Below are 18,609 nucleotides of genomic sequence, written 5' to 3' on the forward strand. Positions count from 1 at the left end.
TAGGTACTTGGCTCATAATGCGAGGGTCGCGGTTTGAATCCCCGTTGCACCAAACATGCTCGATCTTTCAGCCGTGGGTGCGTTATAATGTGACGGTCAATCCCACTATTCATTGGTAAAAGAGTAGTCCAAGAGTTGTCGTTGAGTTGTGATGACTAGCTCTCTTCTCTCTAGTCTTATACTGCTAAATTAGGGACGGCTAGCCCAGAGAGCCCTCGTGTAGCTTTGTGCGAAATTCATAAACATCTACACTTCAGAGAAAGGTTTTATTAATATTTTAAATGATGAATTTTGTATTAGTAATATATTCTCAATGTCTGTAAGCCAGAATAATGAAACAAAAAGCAGTGTCACTCTTCCTTAAAGAATCTTACAAAGGATAATTAGAGGGATTACATTACTTACACACCAACCCCACATTTTGTTTGTTTGTTTTGGAATTTCGCACAAAGCTACTCGAGGGCTATCTATGCTAGCCGTCCCTAATTTAGCAGCGTAAGACTAGAGGGAAGGCAGTTAGTCGTCACCACCCACCGCCAACTCTTGGGCTACTCTTTTACCAACGAATAGTGGGATTGACCGTCACATTATAACGCCCCCACGGCTGGCAGGGCGAGCATGTTTGGCGCGACTCGGGCGCGAACTTGCGACCCTGAGATTACGAAGCGCACGCCTTAAAGCGCTAGGCCATGCCGGGCCGTATTGTGTATAAAGACAGAAACAAATGTCAAGCAGTTAAAATTATTTTCACGGTAACATGCAGTATTTACCTATTTTTTATGTCTTCTATTACAAAAACTTATAAGGCCCATATAATTTATGTACATCTTTTTTGGTTGTTTTGAGTAATATATTTGTGATGTCTGATAAAACACAACCCAATGACAAGTTATTTAATTAATTGTTACAAATGCTGGATTAAAAATATCCATAATGGCGCCAAAAAGATATTCAAATGCTTATTTCTTAGTTTCTGTGCTACAAAGACTTGTAATTGCAATTTTATTTATGGATATCGTATATGAAAGAAGTAAAGACGTAATTTATTGAAATAATTAAACTCAAAAGTCCTAATGCAAGAACTAATGCACATTTTCTATCTATTTATACTTTACTTTAGAAATAACAGAAGCTAGACCAAAATTAATACATTTTTTTTTGAAAGAAAGAACTTTATAACTAATAAGTGAAAGTTTCAACTGGTACCTAGAGCTATCTTAATTTCAAGTACTTTATATAAGCAATAAGAAAACCTATTACTGACAGATCATAGCTACTACTGATTCCCCTATGGCACGTAAATATGTTTCCTCTAAATACCTTATTGAAAGTAAGATCTTCGGACGCAAATAGAAATTCTTCTTCAAAAGTAATTTTATGATAGCAAACATAAGTATGGTAAATATTGCATCGTATAATTTAGAATCTGACAATGAAGAATCGTTTCTACTAAAAGAAAACAATGAATGTTGTTTCTTACTTCGTTGAAAGTTCTATCTGTGACTCAACATTTTAATAACTTAAGAAATGCTTGAATTACAAAACAACAGGCAATTAAACTATATGGAGAATTATAATGGACTATTTAATTCAGTTATATTATTTTTATCAGGTTACACCGATTCTTTAAATGTTTTTTAGCATAAAATTATTATAAAAACTCATTAACATAACGGACAAAAATTAAACAATAAACACTTATCTACTATTTTCTTGTTTGTAACCTTCACCTTTGGCACGTTACTTTGTAACTTAAGTTTCATAACACTGTTCTTAGGAGTAATTTCAAGATTTAATAAGTGATGTTTGAGTTTATTGGGAACAAATCATCAGCCAAGCAGCAAAAATGAATAAATACACTTTAAACAAAACAAATACTATAATACTATCATAACCACTATAAACAAATTATTTTATTGTTCTCTAGCATAATGTAATTTTGATAAACTAAGTAAAATGTTTAGTTACAATGTTAGTTTTTTTTGTCATTTTTCTAAGTTTCGTACTAATTTTTTCTATTTTTCTTCCTGATTTAAGCTTATCGGTTGAATATTGTTTATAGACCTTATTCATCTACTGTCACACTAATAAGTAAAAAATTACATAAAACTACTTTGCAGAAAACTAAAGTCTGGTATTTTTGAGCAGCTATAGAATTAATGAAACTGTGGACTACTCATTAATTTTATATTGACTGTACGTTGGTTTATTCTATAATCATACAGTAACAGTTAGTTATACTGACCCGAGTTTTATGATTGTGCAAGGTAAATATACAGAAATTAGCTTCTATCACGTATCAAATGCACTTAAAAGGTTTATTTGTTTGTTTGTAGATAAGCACAAAATTACACAAGGGGGTATCTGTGTTCTGCCTACCACAGGTATCAGCACCCGGTTTTTAACGTTGAATGTCCACAGACATACCGCTTCGCCACTAGGGGGCACGCTTAAAAGGAGATAAGTCTGACTGTGTGTGTGTGTGTATTTGTTTTTCTTATAGCAAAGTCACATCGGACAATCTGTTTGTTTGTTTTGTTAATTTCGCGCAAAACTACAAGAGGGCTATCTGCGCAGCTAGTCATTACCACCCTACCGCTAACTCTTGGGCTACTCTGTTACTAACAAATAGTGAGATTGATCGTCACATTATAACGCCCTTACAGCTGAAAGGTGAGCATATTTGGTAAGATGAGGAGTCGAACCCGCAACCCTCAGATTACGAGTCGAACGCCTTAACCCACCGGGCCATATCGGGCCCGGACTATCTGCTGAGTCAACTAAGGGGAATCGAATCCCTGATTTTAGCGTTGTAAATCCATAGACTTACCGCTGTACCAGTGAGGGACGTCTGGCTGTGAAGAGAGTAATTCGTTCACTCATTAAACGTAACGAAACTTCTCATTCAAAAATATTTATTGAAGTTCCAAAATTTTTAATCACAGAGTTACTTATCAGGAAGCAAGGAAGCAGTAAAAATGGTTTCATTCCACAAAAATATAAAAGGTTGGAACATTATAAGCCTAATCTCTAATTCATGAATTATATTTTTAATTTTTTCACACAATAAATATATCAGATTTAAAATAATTCGATAATCCATAACTGATTGATTACTGATCGCACTTGAAATCCATGATAGCTGTTGATGACACACATCTATTCAGAAGCCATCTGCAGGAAACTTGCTATCATTACCACATTTCCTGGTTACTTAACACAACTTTTAACTATGCCAACTGTTGTTATATATATTAACTAAACATAATTAATTTAAATGATTGCAAGTGTTAAAAAATTGATAAATAAAATTTAAATATATTCGCAACAAAAATACAATGTGCAAATGCAACACCATCTGCGTTCTTATCTATCATTATTTAAGGTAATGAACCTCATTTTGAGGCTTAACTTTCAGGAAGTACGAAACATTAATTTTCATGACATGGAAATCGTATAAGCTATAATACCGAATATTATTTACAAGATATTGTGACAGAAGATAGTTAATAACCTCAAGACTTCGATCTGGTTCTATGTTCTGGAAGTTAAAAAGGTATGGAATTTTGATGAAGTACGTGAAAGCATTTTCAAACTTAACATTTGGTCATAAATTCTCCATGTTTGTTTAGTATTCCTTACTTGGCTAGTCGTAAAGGTTCGGTATTGGTATTGTTTCGTCCTTGGTAATCACGCGAAGTTTATTTATATAATTCTGTTCAATCAATAGTAGTTTCCAATATAACTTATAATTTGAAAATTGCAAATATTTCTTATTCATCCTCCAATTTATACACGTTTTCACAGAGCTAACTTACAATCGTTGTATAACTTGGGTGCCTACCGGTAGAATTTGCACAACCGTTAGACTCGGATTAAAACAATAACAAGAAATAGGTCTACACGTTTAACATCCAAGTTTATCAAGTAATTTAACGTGTTACAAAAATAATATATCATCATGATGTTTAAGTCAGGTAGCACAGTTTAGCAGAAAAGCATGTCAAAGTAAGTTGACCTTCGACTATTTTCTTTAATAATATAAAATAAGCACCTACTGACAAAAATTACTAAAGAAATACTAAGTCATTCAAAAGTCTGACAATCTTATAAATATTTCTTGCTTTTTTGTTTTTTGAATTTTTCGAAAGCTACACGAGGGCCATCTGCGCTAGCTGTCCCTAATTTAGCAGTGTAAGACAAGAGGGAAGGTAACTGTTATCACCACCCTTCGTCACTTTATAACGCCCTCACGGCTGAAAGGGCGAGCATGTTTTGTGTGGCGAAGATTCGAATCTGAGTTAGTCGAGAAACCTAACTATCTGGCCATGCCAAGCAAATATTTCTTTTAGAAATAATTACATAAAAGGTTAGAAAAAACGGTATAAAAGGCAGATACTACGGGAAGGTCACCACTTTGGAGGAAAAAAACACAAAATTAAATACAGTCATTAGTTACCTCATTAGTTAAAAGGTTTCACATTAGCAAAAAAAGCTTATAAAAGTCCAGGCAGTCATATTATGTCCTGTTATAGTAGTACAAATCGGTTCATAACTTCCAGGATTGAAATACCGCGTGATTATCGTGTTGAAATCAAAGTTTCGGCTAGCAAGTTTCAAATCATTTCGAGCATATTTTACGTTTGAGTAGAGGTTCTTTGCAAGATCCTTTAAAGGGCATGTGAGACTGGCATTATTAATAATAGAAGAGATCAAGGGTAGAAAACCGAAACCATCCAAAACTAACGTTAAATATCTTGGAATATGTTCCTTACAAGATAAGAGGTCCAGTTCACGTCTTTCCAACGACTGTGCTGTAAATGCAGGTGTAACTATTACGCATTAACATGTAGTTTTTCAAAGGACATGTAGTTGCTCTAAAACATCTACTAGGAACCCAAATGTTAAAATGGATATTTGGTCACAAACAGTGGGATGTACAATAAATGTTTACAGACGAATCCAAATTCGAATTGTTTGAGACAATCACCGACTATCTTAAGGTCATAAATATGTACTAATGGTAGGATAGCAGATTACAACACTTTAAAAAATCAATCTCCTAGAATTGACGGTAAAGAAAAATCTCTATCACAGTTAATGTATAATATCTACAGTGAAGTTTAGTGAGTGTTCAGTATCAGTAACCAGCTACATCTCACTCAGTGGTGTAGATGGTCTACATAAAACTGATTGTAAGTTGACTGCTGACAAGGACAGGAAGAGAATGATCCATCATGCCACTTCAGGAAAACAAATTATTGATATTAATCTTCTAGTAAGCATGCACTAAGTATAATGAAATGATATATTCACAGTAAAGAGACCGATTGAGGATTAAGAATACACAACCATGGCTTGACACAAGGTCCCAATGTTAACATTAATGAAGGTGTATGAAAGGTGTAAAATCTGAGAAAATACAAAGATGACAAACATTTTGAGTGAATTGCTTTTGTGTGTTTAATACAGGACAATCGTTAAACATTTTAGCCATCATGAAAGCAACGTGTAATTTTTGTATAGAGAAGAGAGCTCAAATACACAATACAATGCATTGTACAAATTACTCGCTTTTTGTTGATGTTTCATTACTCCTGTATGTGTATCGATAGCTTTTTTCCATATTAATGTTACATGTACGAGGGCTGTTCAAAAAATACGCGGACTGTTTAAATTGCGCGACTCCAGTTGGTTCCAGGGGAATTCGCTTGGTGTCGCTAGGTTTGCACAGATCAGCTGATTACGACGCCATTTCCCGATTGCAGATATCTTCATTTGTGTATTAGCTACGCGGTTTTACGTGAAGTGCGATTTTTTCGTTTGGCGGATTTCAGAATGAATGACCTGAAGGAGCAACAACTTGCTGTGAAATTTTGTGTTAAACTTGGAAAATCTGCGACTGAAACTTTTGCTATGCCTAACACGGCTTACGGTGATTTTGCTATGAAGCGTACGGCATGTTTCAAGTGGCATGAACGTTTTAAGGATGGTCGACAATCCATTGAAGATGATGAGCGTCCTGGGCGTCCTTTCACGTCAACTGACGACCCACACGCCGACAAAATCAACACCCTGGTGCGGGCAAATCGACGTCTGACTGTCAGGGAGCTTGCTGAAGAGTGTGGGATATCAGTTGGATCTTGTTACGAGATTTTGACCGAAAAATTGAAGATGCACCGCGTTGCTGCGAAATTCAGCCCTCAGAACTCGTGCGTTTTTGGCCAAACACTCGATCACTGTTCTTCCCCACCCACCCTACTTACCTGACCTTGCTCCTTGCGATTTTTTCTTGTTCCCCAAACTCAAAAGACCCTTGAAAGGAAGAAGATTTGAGACGATTCCCGAGATTAAAGCAAATGCGACGAAGGAGCTGGAGGACATTACAAAAGAAGCGTACCAGGACTGTTTCAACAAGTGGAAACACCGTTGGGATAAGTGTGTGCGTTGGGGAGGAGAGTACTTTGAAGGGGTCCCAGACCTGTAACTTCTAAATAAAGTACATTTTGTTTTATGACGTCAGTCCGCGTATTTTTTGAACAGACCTCGTATTGTAAGTGACTCCGGAGCAGCTAAAGTAGTTTATTTCTGAATATGTTCATTACTACGGATATAGAATGTATATTACAATTTATCGAAATATTCATACGAAGATAAATCTGAATTAGTTTTTATTTTGTGATTCACAATGCATTATTCTTTATAACACAAACACGGCTACCAGGAAATGTTCTCAAGATATGTAAAGGTTAAAACACAGAAAATTTCTTAAGTAATTTATAGGATAAGGGGATTTATTGTATAAGCCACGAAGATAGAAAAGGTAATAAGCAAATAACACAATCACCTTTTACGAATAAAATGACTTAGTATGAGCTTATTGAAACGTTGTTTAAACGTGATTTTCATTTAAGAAAATAATCTTGACACTAGATGTCGGTTCACATGATTGCAATTTGAGTTACTACTTTATACTATAAACAAAATGTTTTGAACTGTTTGATACGTGGAAAGAGTTTAAGGTATGTATTAATATAAATAATATTTGTCAATTTGAAATTTAAAGTATAATAAAACAGAGGTCCGTAATTTATTTATCTGTAAGAGGTAAGGCTCGAAATTCTCACTAAAATCGTAAACGAACAACTAAGTGTTGTAATAATAATAATATATATAGTTAAAATATCAAAAATTAAACTACTTTAAAATCTTAAAATACAATTTTTCTTTTTGATATTACTAAAATATCAATTTCTAGAGAAAACGTATTACAATTGAATTTCATAGAACCAACCCTAAAGAATTCTTGAGTTGAAGAATACATTAATGTGCCGTATTCAACTTCTGTTTGTTTAGCTAAATCTTCTGCTGAGTTGATAGGAGTGACCATTCTCTCCACTGTAAGGAAGGCTGCTAAGTTGGCTGTGTAGGAGGATATGATTATGAGAGTAAAAAACCACCAAACGCTGCCTACAATTCTGCCAGCAACAGATCTAAAACCAAAATCAGTAAAGAATAAAAAAACTCGTTTATAAAAAACGTTTATAGTTAAAAATGCAATATTTGTAAATAACTGGTATGATTTTATTAGAACTCAGCCCTAATAATAAAGATAAAAACTTGGTTTTAAATTGATATTTCGGAAAACAAGAAAACTAAAACATGTTTAAATCTCCATTCTAAAGTAATTTCGGTTAACACTATAAAAATCTCCGACGTTTATGTAATATCAGTGATTAGTTTTGCACGTATTCATGCCTTTCATTTTATTTTTATCTTATTAATTAGTTCTCTGTTTTGACTGATTAGAAGATTTACTGATTATATTATTACTTACATTCATTTTTGTTTAATAATCTCATGATATAGAATGGTTAAAAATAGATAGTTCAGGACACAGGATAGTTCCAAAGGTTGCCTGAAGGCATGATATTACTTCTTTTCAATTTTCCTCTGTTTCAAATTAATGTACAGGTGTGTGATAGCAGTAAGTTTGACATACAGAATGGTAAAAAGTAAGCGAGGTTTGGTACTATAATTGAAATTTTATCCACACAGAAGACGAGGTAACTATGTTTTGGGTGACTATATAAATTACCTTGGACAGACGTCACATCCTTGCTGCATGAAAGCTCCTAATGAAAACCACAAACTGTTGATGAGCGAGAAATCATTAGACATGGTTGGTCCTAAGAATGTATCTTCCACTCTCCATTCGTGCGGAGAAAATCGACTAACTAGGAACAAGACCACAGACACGCCCACGTAGGCAAAGATGATACACATCCAAATCTCTTTAGATAAAGGGTTCATGAAAGAAAAGACTCCTGGTTTCTTCTTCATCGGCTTCTTGATCATGATGCTAATTCCCAGTGACATGTACGGTTTGGTAAAATCTATGACCCTTTCCCTGACCTCACTGATAGTCAATGGCGCGATGGCCATGTCCGCCTCCTGAAAGTTAAGGATAGAATAAAGGATTTAGACAGATGAATCATCATTAACTTAACCCAGAGGTGGAAAACGTTTAATACAGTTATAGTTTCCCACAGAATAAACCTGTTTCACAGAAAGGACATTTTGAGAGAGCTGATAAGAAACTCAGAGTTTATCTTTATCAAACAGTAGTAATATAGCACACAACGCATAACTACACAACCAACAGCTTATCGTATGAAGTATAACAAGCATTACGATACAGTGAAATATTATCTTATGTGAGGGGTATTAATGCAGAACGTTAATGGATAAATATATCATAAAAACGTGTTTTAAAGTGCTATTTAGAGGTCTAAATTGTTAAATCAAGTTATATTGAAATTACAAGTTTTTCCACGAGTTGTCACTAACATTAAATGTGTTTTAAACCAGATATTGTATTTTGTTAATGGGATGTATAGAATGTGTACACGATTACATCGTATGTATTATCAAATACATATACTAGCATTAATATATTCAAGGAGCTCACATAAAATTAGCAATGTATTTTCATTTCAGTTTACCACCTTTTTGCCATCTAACGGTGCTATTAAATACTCGAGAAGTGGGATATTTGGTAAAGTTTGAAATTGCTAAAACTTCCTGGTAGTTATGCACGTGGATTAACTGATAAAGCAGCCTTCCTGAGAAATTAACAAGGAGAAATACTGACTTTGTCATTAAGCCCTTATGGCTCATTATAAAAGAATACAAATTATTGGCTATCATTATGTCGGAAATTATAAAGGCTTTTAAAAGTGAGGAATGTACTTACCATGCGAAGGAAATAAGTTGTTTAATTGAAAAGAGCATTTCTTCAACGTCTCAAAACATATTTATGTGTTTACATTTCACCATAAATCTACATAATGAGCTATCTGTGTTCTGACAATCACGGTTATCAAAACCCGGTTCCTATTGTTATAAGTCTGCAGATATACTGCTTTACCACGGAGATAGAGGGCTATATTTATATGAAAATTATTTGTTTGGTTTCGAACAAAGCCACGTAGGGTTATCTGTTGTGTCCACCGTGGGGAATTGTCCCCCAGATTTTAGGACTGTAAGTTTATAAATTTACCGTTATTCCACGGGTGACCTGAAACGTCGAACAGAATATAAACGTGTATTGCCTTTATATGAGAACAAGAACAAGATATATGATTAATACATTTTATCCACAACGAATACAGAATCCACTAGTTAAGTATTACCATATCTGATAACACAGTGTAACAAAATTTTTACTTTTTCTTGTTTCTGGGCAGAAAGTGTTATTTCCCAATTGTTTATCCCTAAAGTAAAAGGAAAAGACCTATTTTCTCTTCAAACTTTGCTTTTGCGACCTGGGTAATGAAATTTTCAAATTTACCCATTTTTCAGAACGTTTCAGGTAGATTCAGTGCTGAGTAGCTTATAGAAAATTTTATCGAACTTACAAGAATATTCAAGAACTTTCTAGAATGTTGTAGGACTTACAAGAATTTTATAGAACTTTCCATAGTAATATATATACATGGGCTCACCACTTATTACTTCAGTTTAGTTCTAGCTGCCAAAGTGAACACACAGACCTATCTGATTTTATCAGAGATGGCATCAAGAAGCTGCAAGCATTCTCCAGATGCATTCTGCTATGTATGTTACTAATTTATCAAGAAAAGGGCGAACAAGTACTCTGTGACAGCATCTACTAAAATGTGTGAAGTCTACAAGGCATATTTTGGCATGCCTGTCGTGGATCAAAACAAACTGTGGGCCCCTCATTTTACCTGCGAGCACTGCGAAAAAACTAGAAGAGAAGACGGACAATTTTTGCTTGCTTGAATAGTAAGATTTTATATTATAGAAATTTTAGACCTTTTAAAATGAATTATTTTTTTAAACTTCCAATAGTATAGAAAAAATATTAAATATAAAATATTTTGCATGAACCTCTTACACATTAGTTGTGGATGAAATAAATTTATTATTCATAATAACAATTTTATTTTGCTCTTTTGCAGGATGGTACAGAAGGGAAAAGAGAGCTATGAAGTTCGTTATTCCAAGAATTAGGCGTGGACCCACTGACCAATCAAGCAATAGCTACTTCTGCATGGTGGACCCTTCCAAACGTTGGGTTGGCAAGAATGCATCTGCTATCATGTATCCGGACCTTCCATCATCCATCACCCCAGTGCCACAGTGCCATGAGTTTCCTGTACCCACACTGCCAGAGAGAAAACAGCCACCCTCAGAAGAGAGCAACAAATCAGAAGAGGAGGTAGACGTTGAAGGTCCAGATTACAATTTCAGAGGTGCAGCTGGTGAAAGAAACCCATACTACACCAACCAAAGAAACCCAATGACTTGGTCTGAGATTTTGGTCTAACAAAGTCAAATGCCGAGCTTTTGACATCTAGACTTAAGGAGTGGGATTTGTTAGATGAAAGTGTGCAAGTCGAAAGTCAGAAGAAGCGTCACCGACATTTTTCAAGCTTCTTCACTCGTCAAGATGAGCTCTACCTCTGCCACAATTTATCCGATCTGTGCGAGGCAATTGGAATTGCCTGTTATCCGAATAAGTGGCATCTCTTACATTATAGTCGCAAATCTTAAAAAACTACTCATTTCTAAACATTTTTGTATAATTTTAGTATAAATATATGTAAATCTCGATTCATATGTTGTTTTATTCAGACCTTATGTAAATGAAAATGTACAAATTTGTAGGTTTTTACATAGAAAATAGGTTAATTTCTAAATTTCATTATTCAGGTCACAAAAGCAAAGTTTAAAGGGAATAATAGTCATCATCTGTACTTTTACAGCATAAGCAATTAACAAATAACATTGTTACATTGTGTAATTTTTTTATTCTACTTACACTATATATATTAATTTCAAGTGTCATTTTGTAGTTACGTTTGTAGCAACTGCTCTCAAACCTGATGGTGTTTTAACTTAATGTATATATCATTCAGAAAAATGATATTATCTTTCAAACCTTTACTTTAGGTGTTTTTCATAGACCTAAAAGTAAATTTTATTTCAATTCCATAACCGTTTTAGCAAACTGAATCTCGTCACATATTTGATTTTATTCTTCAAAATATATTTATTTTTAATTCACACAATCATAATATAGTTTAACATATTCCTCAGAAAATTCAAATATGGGTGGAGAGGTGTGTTGCTTTCATAAAGTTTAGATTTTGCAACAAATTTTATGACTTTATCATCAATCTTATTGGACAATCCTATGCTGAAGTTAATTTACTTAAGAAAAAAATAGTACTTGCCATTTTTTCAAAATTTACTTCAGAACTAATCTTCATCAGAATTAATTTCTAAGTATGACTGAGTGTTTTGTCATAGCATGAGCTAGAAAATGTAGATTCTCACGCTTGTGACTGGATCACAGGCAGTGATATCGTTCAAACTGTGCAGATGAAGTCAAAGGGCAACTAATCTTACTTAAATCAAAATAATTTTAACATCGAAAGTTTCTATGATACACGTAATAAACGTATATATCTTCAAGGGAAGAAAGTCGTAGTTTACACTTACCTTGCGAATAAGTTCTCCAACCATTCCGTTCCAACCAGCTGGTGAGTTCGGATCTTGCCCGCCATATTTAGAGTCATTAACTAGCTTCAAGACGTAGTCAAGATTAAGTTTATTGGCAATAAGTTCTGCCAGGTCTTTACAGTAACCTTCGAACATGGAATTCCCTTCCAGCACTTCGCCAGGATCAGGTTTCTTGTACATCAGATATGGTTCTTCCTATTGGAATAGACAGAGGTGAAATATTTGAAAATAATCAATAATTATCTGCATCATTTTTAAACTAGATGAATAAAATATTATATATTGATAATACAATCAATATAAACATTACTAGAGCGATAACAGATCATATTCCTGCTAACTGGTCCGGCATGGCTAGGTGGTTAAGACAATCGACTTGTACGTTGAGGGTCGCCGGTTTGAATCCTCTCCAACCAAACATGCTCGCCCTTTTAGCCGTGTAAACTAGCCCCGATAGCCGTCCCTAATTTAGCAGTGTAAGACTAAAGGGAAGGCAGCTAGTCATCACCGCCCACCGTCAACGAATAGTGGGATCGACCGTCACATTATATCGCCCCACGGTTGAAAGATCAAGTATGATTGGTGTGACGGGGATTCGAACCGCAACCCTCAGGGTGCCAGTGGAGTACCGTAACCACCTGGCCGTGTTAGGTGTAAGTTAGTAGGAATAAGATCAGTTATCGCTCTAGTCCAGTTAGCTTTCGTGTAGCTTTGCGCGATTTTCAAAACAAATCAAAGCAAACCTACTAACACACCAATCTAAAAACAAAACAAATTCCATAAACAATTAAAAGTATTAATAACGAACGGTAAACATTTAAATTTTGGAATCCACATATTCCATCTTCAGCAATTTATGTTGGACAAGGTAAAATATTAGGTACATACAGTGAAAACCAACTACTACCCCTTGTTGGTTGAAATTTGAAAGTAATCTTATCTGGATCATCCAATATTGAACTTTTAATTAAGAAAAGTTGTCTAGTATAAATGAACTCTCAACTTTAAATAACAACACGACCTTACTACGATCAGTTTTGTTTAAAATTGTTGTAAAATGCTGTAACAATTGTTGCATTATGTTATTTTTTCTTTATTTTATTTTTTTCAATTGACTTCGTCCTCTTACTCTCCATTTCAATTACTCTTTGTAACATTATTTGTAAATATTTGTAACATTGTAAATTTTTGCACCTAATATTTTACTTTGTTCAATATGACTGATCCGGCATGGTCACGAAGTTAGGGCGCTCGGCTCGTAATCTGAGGATCGTGGGTTCGAATTCGCGTCACACCAAATATGTCCGCTCTTTCAGCCGTGGGTGCGTTATAATGTGACGGTCACTCCTACTATTCGTTGGTAAAACAGTAATACAAGAGGGGGCGATGGGTAATGATGACTAGTTACCTTTCTTCTAGTATACTAAATTTGGGACGGCTAGCACAGATAGTTCTCGTGTAGCTTTGCGCGAAATTCAGAAACAAACAAACAATCAATATGGCTTGCTGAAGATTCACTATGTACATTCAGAGACGTTCAAGAATTAAATGTTTGTTACCGTACACAAACACACACACACATACGTGTCAAATATTCGTTGTTATTTCATTCGTTTTAGTTTTCATCATTAAATTTCGATTCCAGTCGAATGAATCTGTTGTTAATTTAAAGTATTATATTACAGTATGCAAATATTGTAACCCACTCTAGTAAACTCTAAATTGCATCTTCAAATTAAAAACCAGAAAGAGTTTTCAGGTTTAAAACGTTAACAAATACATTGAATGAAAAGAAAGAAGTACAGCGGTAAAAATTTTGAAATTCTTATAATTTTATAACTTTAAAGTATGTACAATTCATATTTACTGTGTTTATTAATAAAGGGCCTAGACAAAATACTTGACCATTCTCTTTCAGCTTGTCACACTTGCTGGAATTTGGTTTGTTTTGAACTTTGCGCAAAGCTATAGAAGGGCTACCTGCGCTAACCGTCCCTAATTTAGCAGTGTAAGACTGGAGAGAAGGCAGCTAGTCATCACCAACCACTGCCAATTCTTGGGCTACTCTTTTACCAACGAATAGTGGGATTGACAGTCATATTATGACGTCCCCACGGCTGAAAGGGCAAGCATGTTTAGTGGGACGTGGATTCGAACCCGCGACCCTCAGATTACGAGTCGAACGCCTTAACCCACCTGGTAATGCCGGGCCTCATTTGTTAGAAACAAATACCGTTTTCTTCAGTCATTTTCATTCTGGTACAAGGTGTATGAACTTTTATTTTATGAGGTTGCACAATATACATTTGGTAAAACAATAGTATAGTTTGGTCTAGACTTACCAATATACTTGTCACAATGTAGGTTTTATTCTCAAATCCTCTATCTTGTTTCACCCTTTTGTAAACGGGTGAGACAAGTTCCAGTCCTCGGCTGTCTGTCCATTCGGCAATCTGAAAGTATGGGTAAGGAGAGTTTTTTTTAATTTCTGATATTTTTATAGAAATATGAGGAAAACAACTTTCTCTTACTTATCATTTCTATGTTAAATAATAAAATAATCATACTTTCTTTATAAGCATTTTACACTTTGAGAGGATATTGCAGCGATATAAATACTACCTTAAAAGGGAGAATCTTTAACTTCACACATTTTAATAACTTATTTTTCTTACTAAAAGAGTCATATGTATTACATTGGTATGACATTAAAAATAAGTGTATCTACTATGTGGTAATTAACAGTTTTACTTAGATATTTATATTACTTAAACAAAATGTAAATAGGATGGCGAATAATTACACAAACAAATCCTAAATAGATGAATCTAGATTATTTGTCATTTGCGTATTATATTTCAGCTTTTGACAGATATTTTCAAAACGAATGTTTGTGTAATCATTCGGTATCCTATTTACATTTTGGGATAATTTAAAGCGCCGTAGAAAGTTATTGGTGTAAGTTTCAACTTATAGATAACAATAACATACGTAGTAAGTGTTTAAAGAGCGTATAATACTTACTATGTTATGTTTTTTCATGAGGTTTTAAGGTCGAAAAATCGTAATTCGTTTTCACATAGGAAGCTCATTAAATAGATAAACTTAGAGAATCACCATAGCGTTAGACGTACTGTAAGCCAGATTAACGAAAAGCTACGACATAAAACATGAATGACATTAGATGAAAAGTGAGGTCGTTTAAGACAATAGAACCATTGCTTAGATAAAGTTATGGTCATCGAGAGAAACTTGGCGAAATGTTCACTAATTATATACGAAAATAATCTAAACCATATATGGAAATTAGTCTCCGTTTATATATGGTTTAATAACTAGATTACTTAGATCAGAAAGCATTAAACATTTAGAGCCCACCAATCCTAGAGAAATAGTTTTCTTTTCATTCATTTGACTTATAAAGATGTGGATGAATTAACATATCAAACTAGTTACTATACTGCCAAAGTAAAGAACTATTCGAAGAACGTTTTTTTTAGTTTTTGTATAATGGTGAAGAGGTGTCTAAATTCTGACTAAGAATAACTAACATCGTTTTGAAATATATCTGTTAAAACTGAAATTTAAATATGCAAATGATAAATAATCTAGATTCATCTAATTAGGATTATAAAAATTATTATGCTTAACATTTTACAAAGAAAAAATGGGAATTATTTTATATCGTTATCACTGATATAATTTAAGTTCCGGAAAACAATGGTTTGTTTATTTCGCGGTTTAGCGCCATGATTTGTACTTATGTGTTGGTCGAACTAGGAAGTGGATATAAATGCAGTTAAAATGATCTAAAATAACAATGACATTTCACTGATGTTTAGTACTTGATTTGTTAACATCTTTTAAAAGAACTAGAATGAAAGTGATTACAGTTAAGCAGCTTAATCAAAGCGACGTTTTTTATTTGTGTTTTGAGCTGATTTCTTTCTAACGAACAAATAAGATGCATCTACGTTCATCTAACAAGTTTCTGTGAAACAACAGCGACCTTTCTTTAACTCAGGGTTTAGCACTATGACTTTTAAACATCCTTTGAACGAGCACAAAATATTTGTGCAATTATAGTTAGGAAATTCAGAACTTTTTTCGCTGGTATGGTCTATAAAGAACACATGACCAGATACAAATTTTGGAGCATTTACGTACATACTTATTAGTGACACACACAGCAGTTTAAGATTGTTACAATTATTTCTGCTACCTTAGTGAGTGTCATAAACTTGTGTAGTGAAAATAAAAATTTTGAAAATGTATTTAAAAATTGTTCATACTATTGTTACTTAGAGCCAAATGAATATTTAAACTTACCCCATAAGATATCATAATTATTTTCCATTTTAGAAAATTAAAAGATATAAGTTATTTCACTGATATTGTTAAGTTTGCTTCAAGTTATTTATCTTAATTTCCCTCACACTCGTTTGTTTTAATTTACTTCATAATTGAACCATATTACTACTAATTGCCAGTTCTACGTCTGTAACCAATAATTGATTTCAACTTGAAGTATAGTAATAAAATTACCTCATACCTTAACCATCTCACTGTTAAATGTCATTTCCACAACGTCGATCGTAAAATTCTTTCTATAACCATTCCCATCGAAGACAATGTTTCCTGTTAATCCTGATAACCTTGTCTGTAAGAATGTTAAACAGATTAACCGTTTTATAAATGTTATTAAAAAAATTAAAAATGCATATAATAACTTGAATGAAGTCTGTTTAAAGTGAATAAACATAAACTGAGAAGCACTTTAAAATTAGTGTCTGTAGAATAAACAGATATGTATATAATATATGACAATACCTGCTGGATTCATTTTAATAGAAATCATTATACCAAACTTGCTAATACCCACAAAAAAAAAAAAACACACGAAACAAAACAGATGGTAGTAGTTCAGTGGTACGTCAGAAGGTTTGTTTATAATGCTAAAACAACGAGTTTCGCTACTTGCGGTGGACATATAAGTAAATGGGTTACCAACAAAATAAGCAAATGCAACAGAAATGATAACATTTGATAGAATATTCAAAACCACACGTTGACTGAGTGAAAGAAAAATCTGTTTGAGCTTAAAATAACAGAAATAAACAAATAAGTAATAAAAACGAACTATTAATTAGTTTATATTAGACAGCCACAAATAACCTGAATGTTTTTACACTGAACGAAGATATTCTTTGTTTAGTTTAAAAAAAGCTATACAAAAGGATCACTGTGTTCTACAAACCATGGAAAATCAAACCCTAGATACGAGCGTTGTAAGTCTATAAACTTACCTCCAATCCACTGACAGGCCTGGCATGGCCTAGCGCGTTAAGGCGTGCGCTTCGTAATCTGAAGGTCGCGGGTTCGCGCCCGAGTCGCGTCAAAACATGCTCGCCCTCCCAGCCGTGGGGGCGTTATAATGTGACGGTCAATCCCACTATTCGTTGGTAAAAAGTAGACCAAGAGTTGGTGGTGATGACTAGCTGCCTTCCCTCTAGTCTTACACTGCTAAATTAGGGACGGCTAGCATAGATAGCCCTCGAGTTGCTTTGTGCGAAATTCCAAAAAACAAACCAATCTTCTGGGAGATATTATTTTGGTAAGACCAGATGTTATTTGTCAGGAACAGAAATTTGAAGTTGAACGTTATCAAACAGATTTTACGAAGCAAAAACGAGTATTTTAAATAGGTTCAGCCAATTTAAGAATAAAATATTTTTAAAACTTGTTCTTAGTGGTGGTGGATAATAAGTGGCTTGTTATATATACTTCTCATGTGATACACTTTTCTGATAGGCAAAAACATCTATTACTTTGATAAAAAATAAAGAGATATGATTGAACGTTGCGGAACAGTGTGTTTAATATACTCCAAAGAATTATTTTACATTTAATTCAGTGTCATACATAATATTATCTCATTATACTTACAAGAATAACTCGAGATACGACAAAAGCCGTAATAGCTAATTTCGGGTATGATCGGATGGACAAGGTTTCTTGAGAGAAATTAAAAAAATATATCCTCGTGTATAGGTTTCATAGTAATTGGGCCCAATGTTGCCAGGTGGGTTAAGGCGTTCGATTCGTAATCTGAGGGTTGCGGGTTCGAATTCCCGTTGCACCGTACACGCTCACCCTTTCAGCCATGTGGCGTTATAACGTGACGATCAATTCCACTATTCGTGTCGGCGGTGGGTGGTGATGACTAGCTGCCTTCCCTTAATAAACGTAGTAATACAAGTATTTATTGTGATGAATGAAACAATAATTTGGTATAAGTAAGAGTTTTCTTTTCGATTTGTAAAAAAAAATCCTTGAGTGATAGAAAAAAAATGAATATTATTTTCTAGATATGCGTATCGTAATTATGGAAAAATTGTTATTAAAACCAAAACAACTTTTATGAAGTTTAATTTCGTAGGTTTGTGTAATACCATTATTTTGTGTGTGTTTTTTTTCCTTCTAACAAAGCCACATCGGGCTATCTGCTATGCCCACCAAGGGGAATCGAATGCCTGATTTGAGCGATATAAATCC

At 34.0% G+C, this 18,609-nt stretch overlaps 1 protein-coding gene across 3 annotated transcripts in view; it reads right to left on the bottom strand.

The window, feature by feature from the left end:
* The window catches only part of LOC143237974 (glutamate receptor 1-like), a 135,677-nt gene that overhangs the window by 11,396 nt on the left and 105,672 nt on the right, over positions 1–18,609 (bottom strand). For all 3 annotated transcript variants that reach the window (XM_076477794.1, XM_076477795.1, XM_076477797.1), the window contains 5 exons: positions 16,607–16,714; positions 14,397–14,507; positions 12,034–12,249; positions 8,099–8,454; positions 7,295–7,493 (listed from right to left, as the gene is read on the bottom strand). In XM_076477794.1, coding sequence (XP_076333909.1) covers positions 7,295–7,493; positions 8,099–8,454; positions 12,034–12,249; positions 14,397–14,507; positions 16,607–16,714 — 990 coding nt within the window. The remainder of the gene's footprint in view (positions 1–7,294; positions 7,494–8,098; positions 8,455–12,033; positions 12,250–14,396; positions 14,508–16,606; positions 16,715–18,609) is intronic.

The sequence above is a fragment of the Tachypleus tridentatus genome, chromosome 13 (assembly GCF_004210375.1).
Source record: "Tachypleus tridentatus isolate NWPU-2018 chromosome 13, ASM421037v1, whole genome shotgun sequence".
Lineage (NCBI taxonomy): Eukaryota > Metazoa > Arthropoda > Merostomata > Xiphosura > Limulidae > Tachypleus > Tachypleus tridentatus.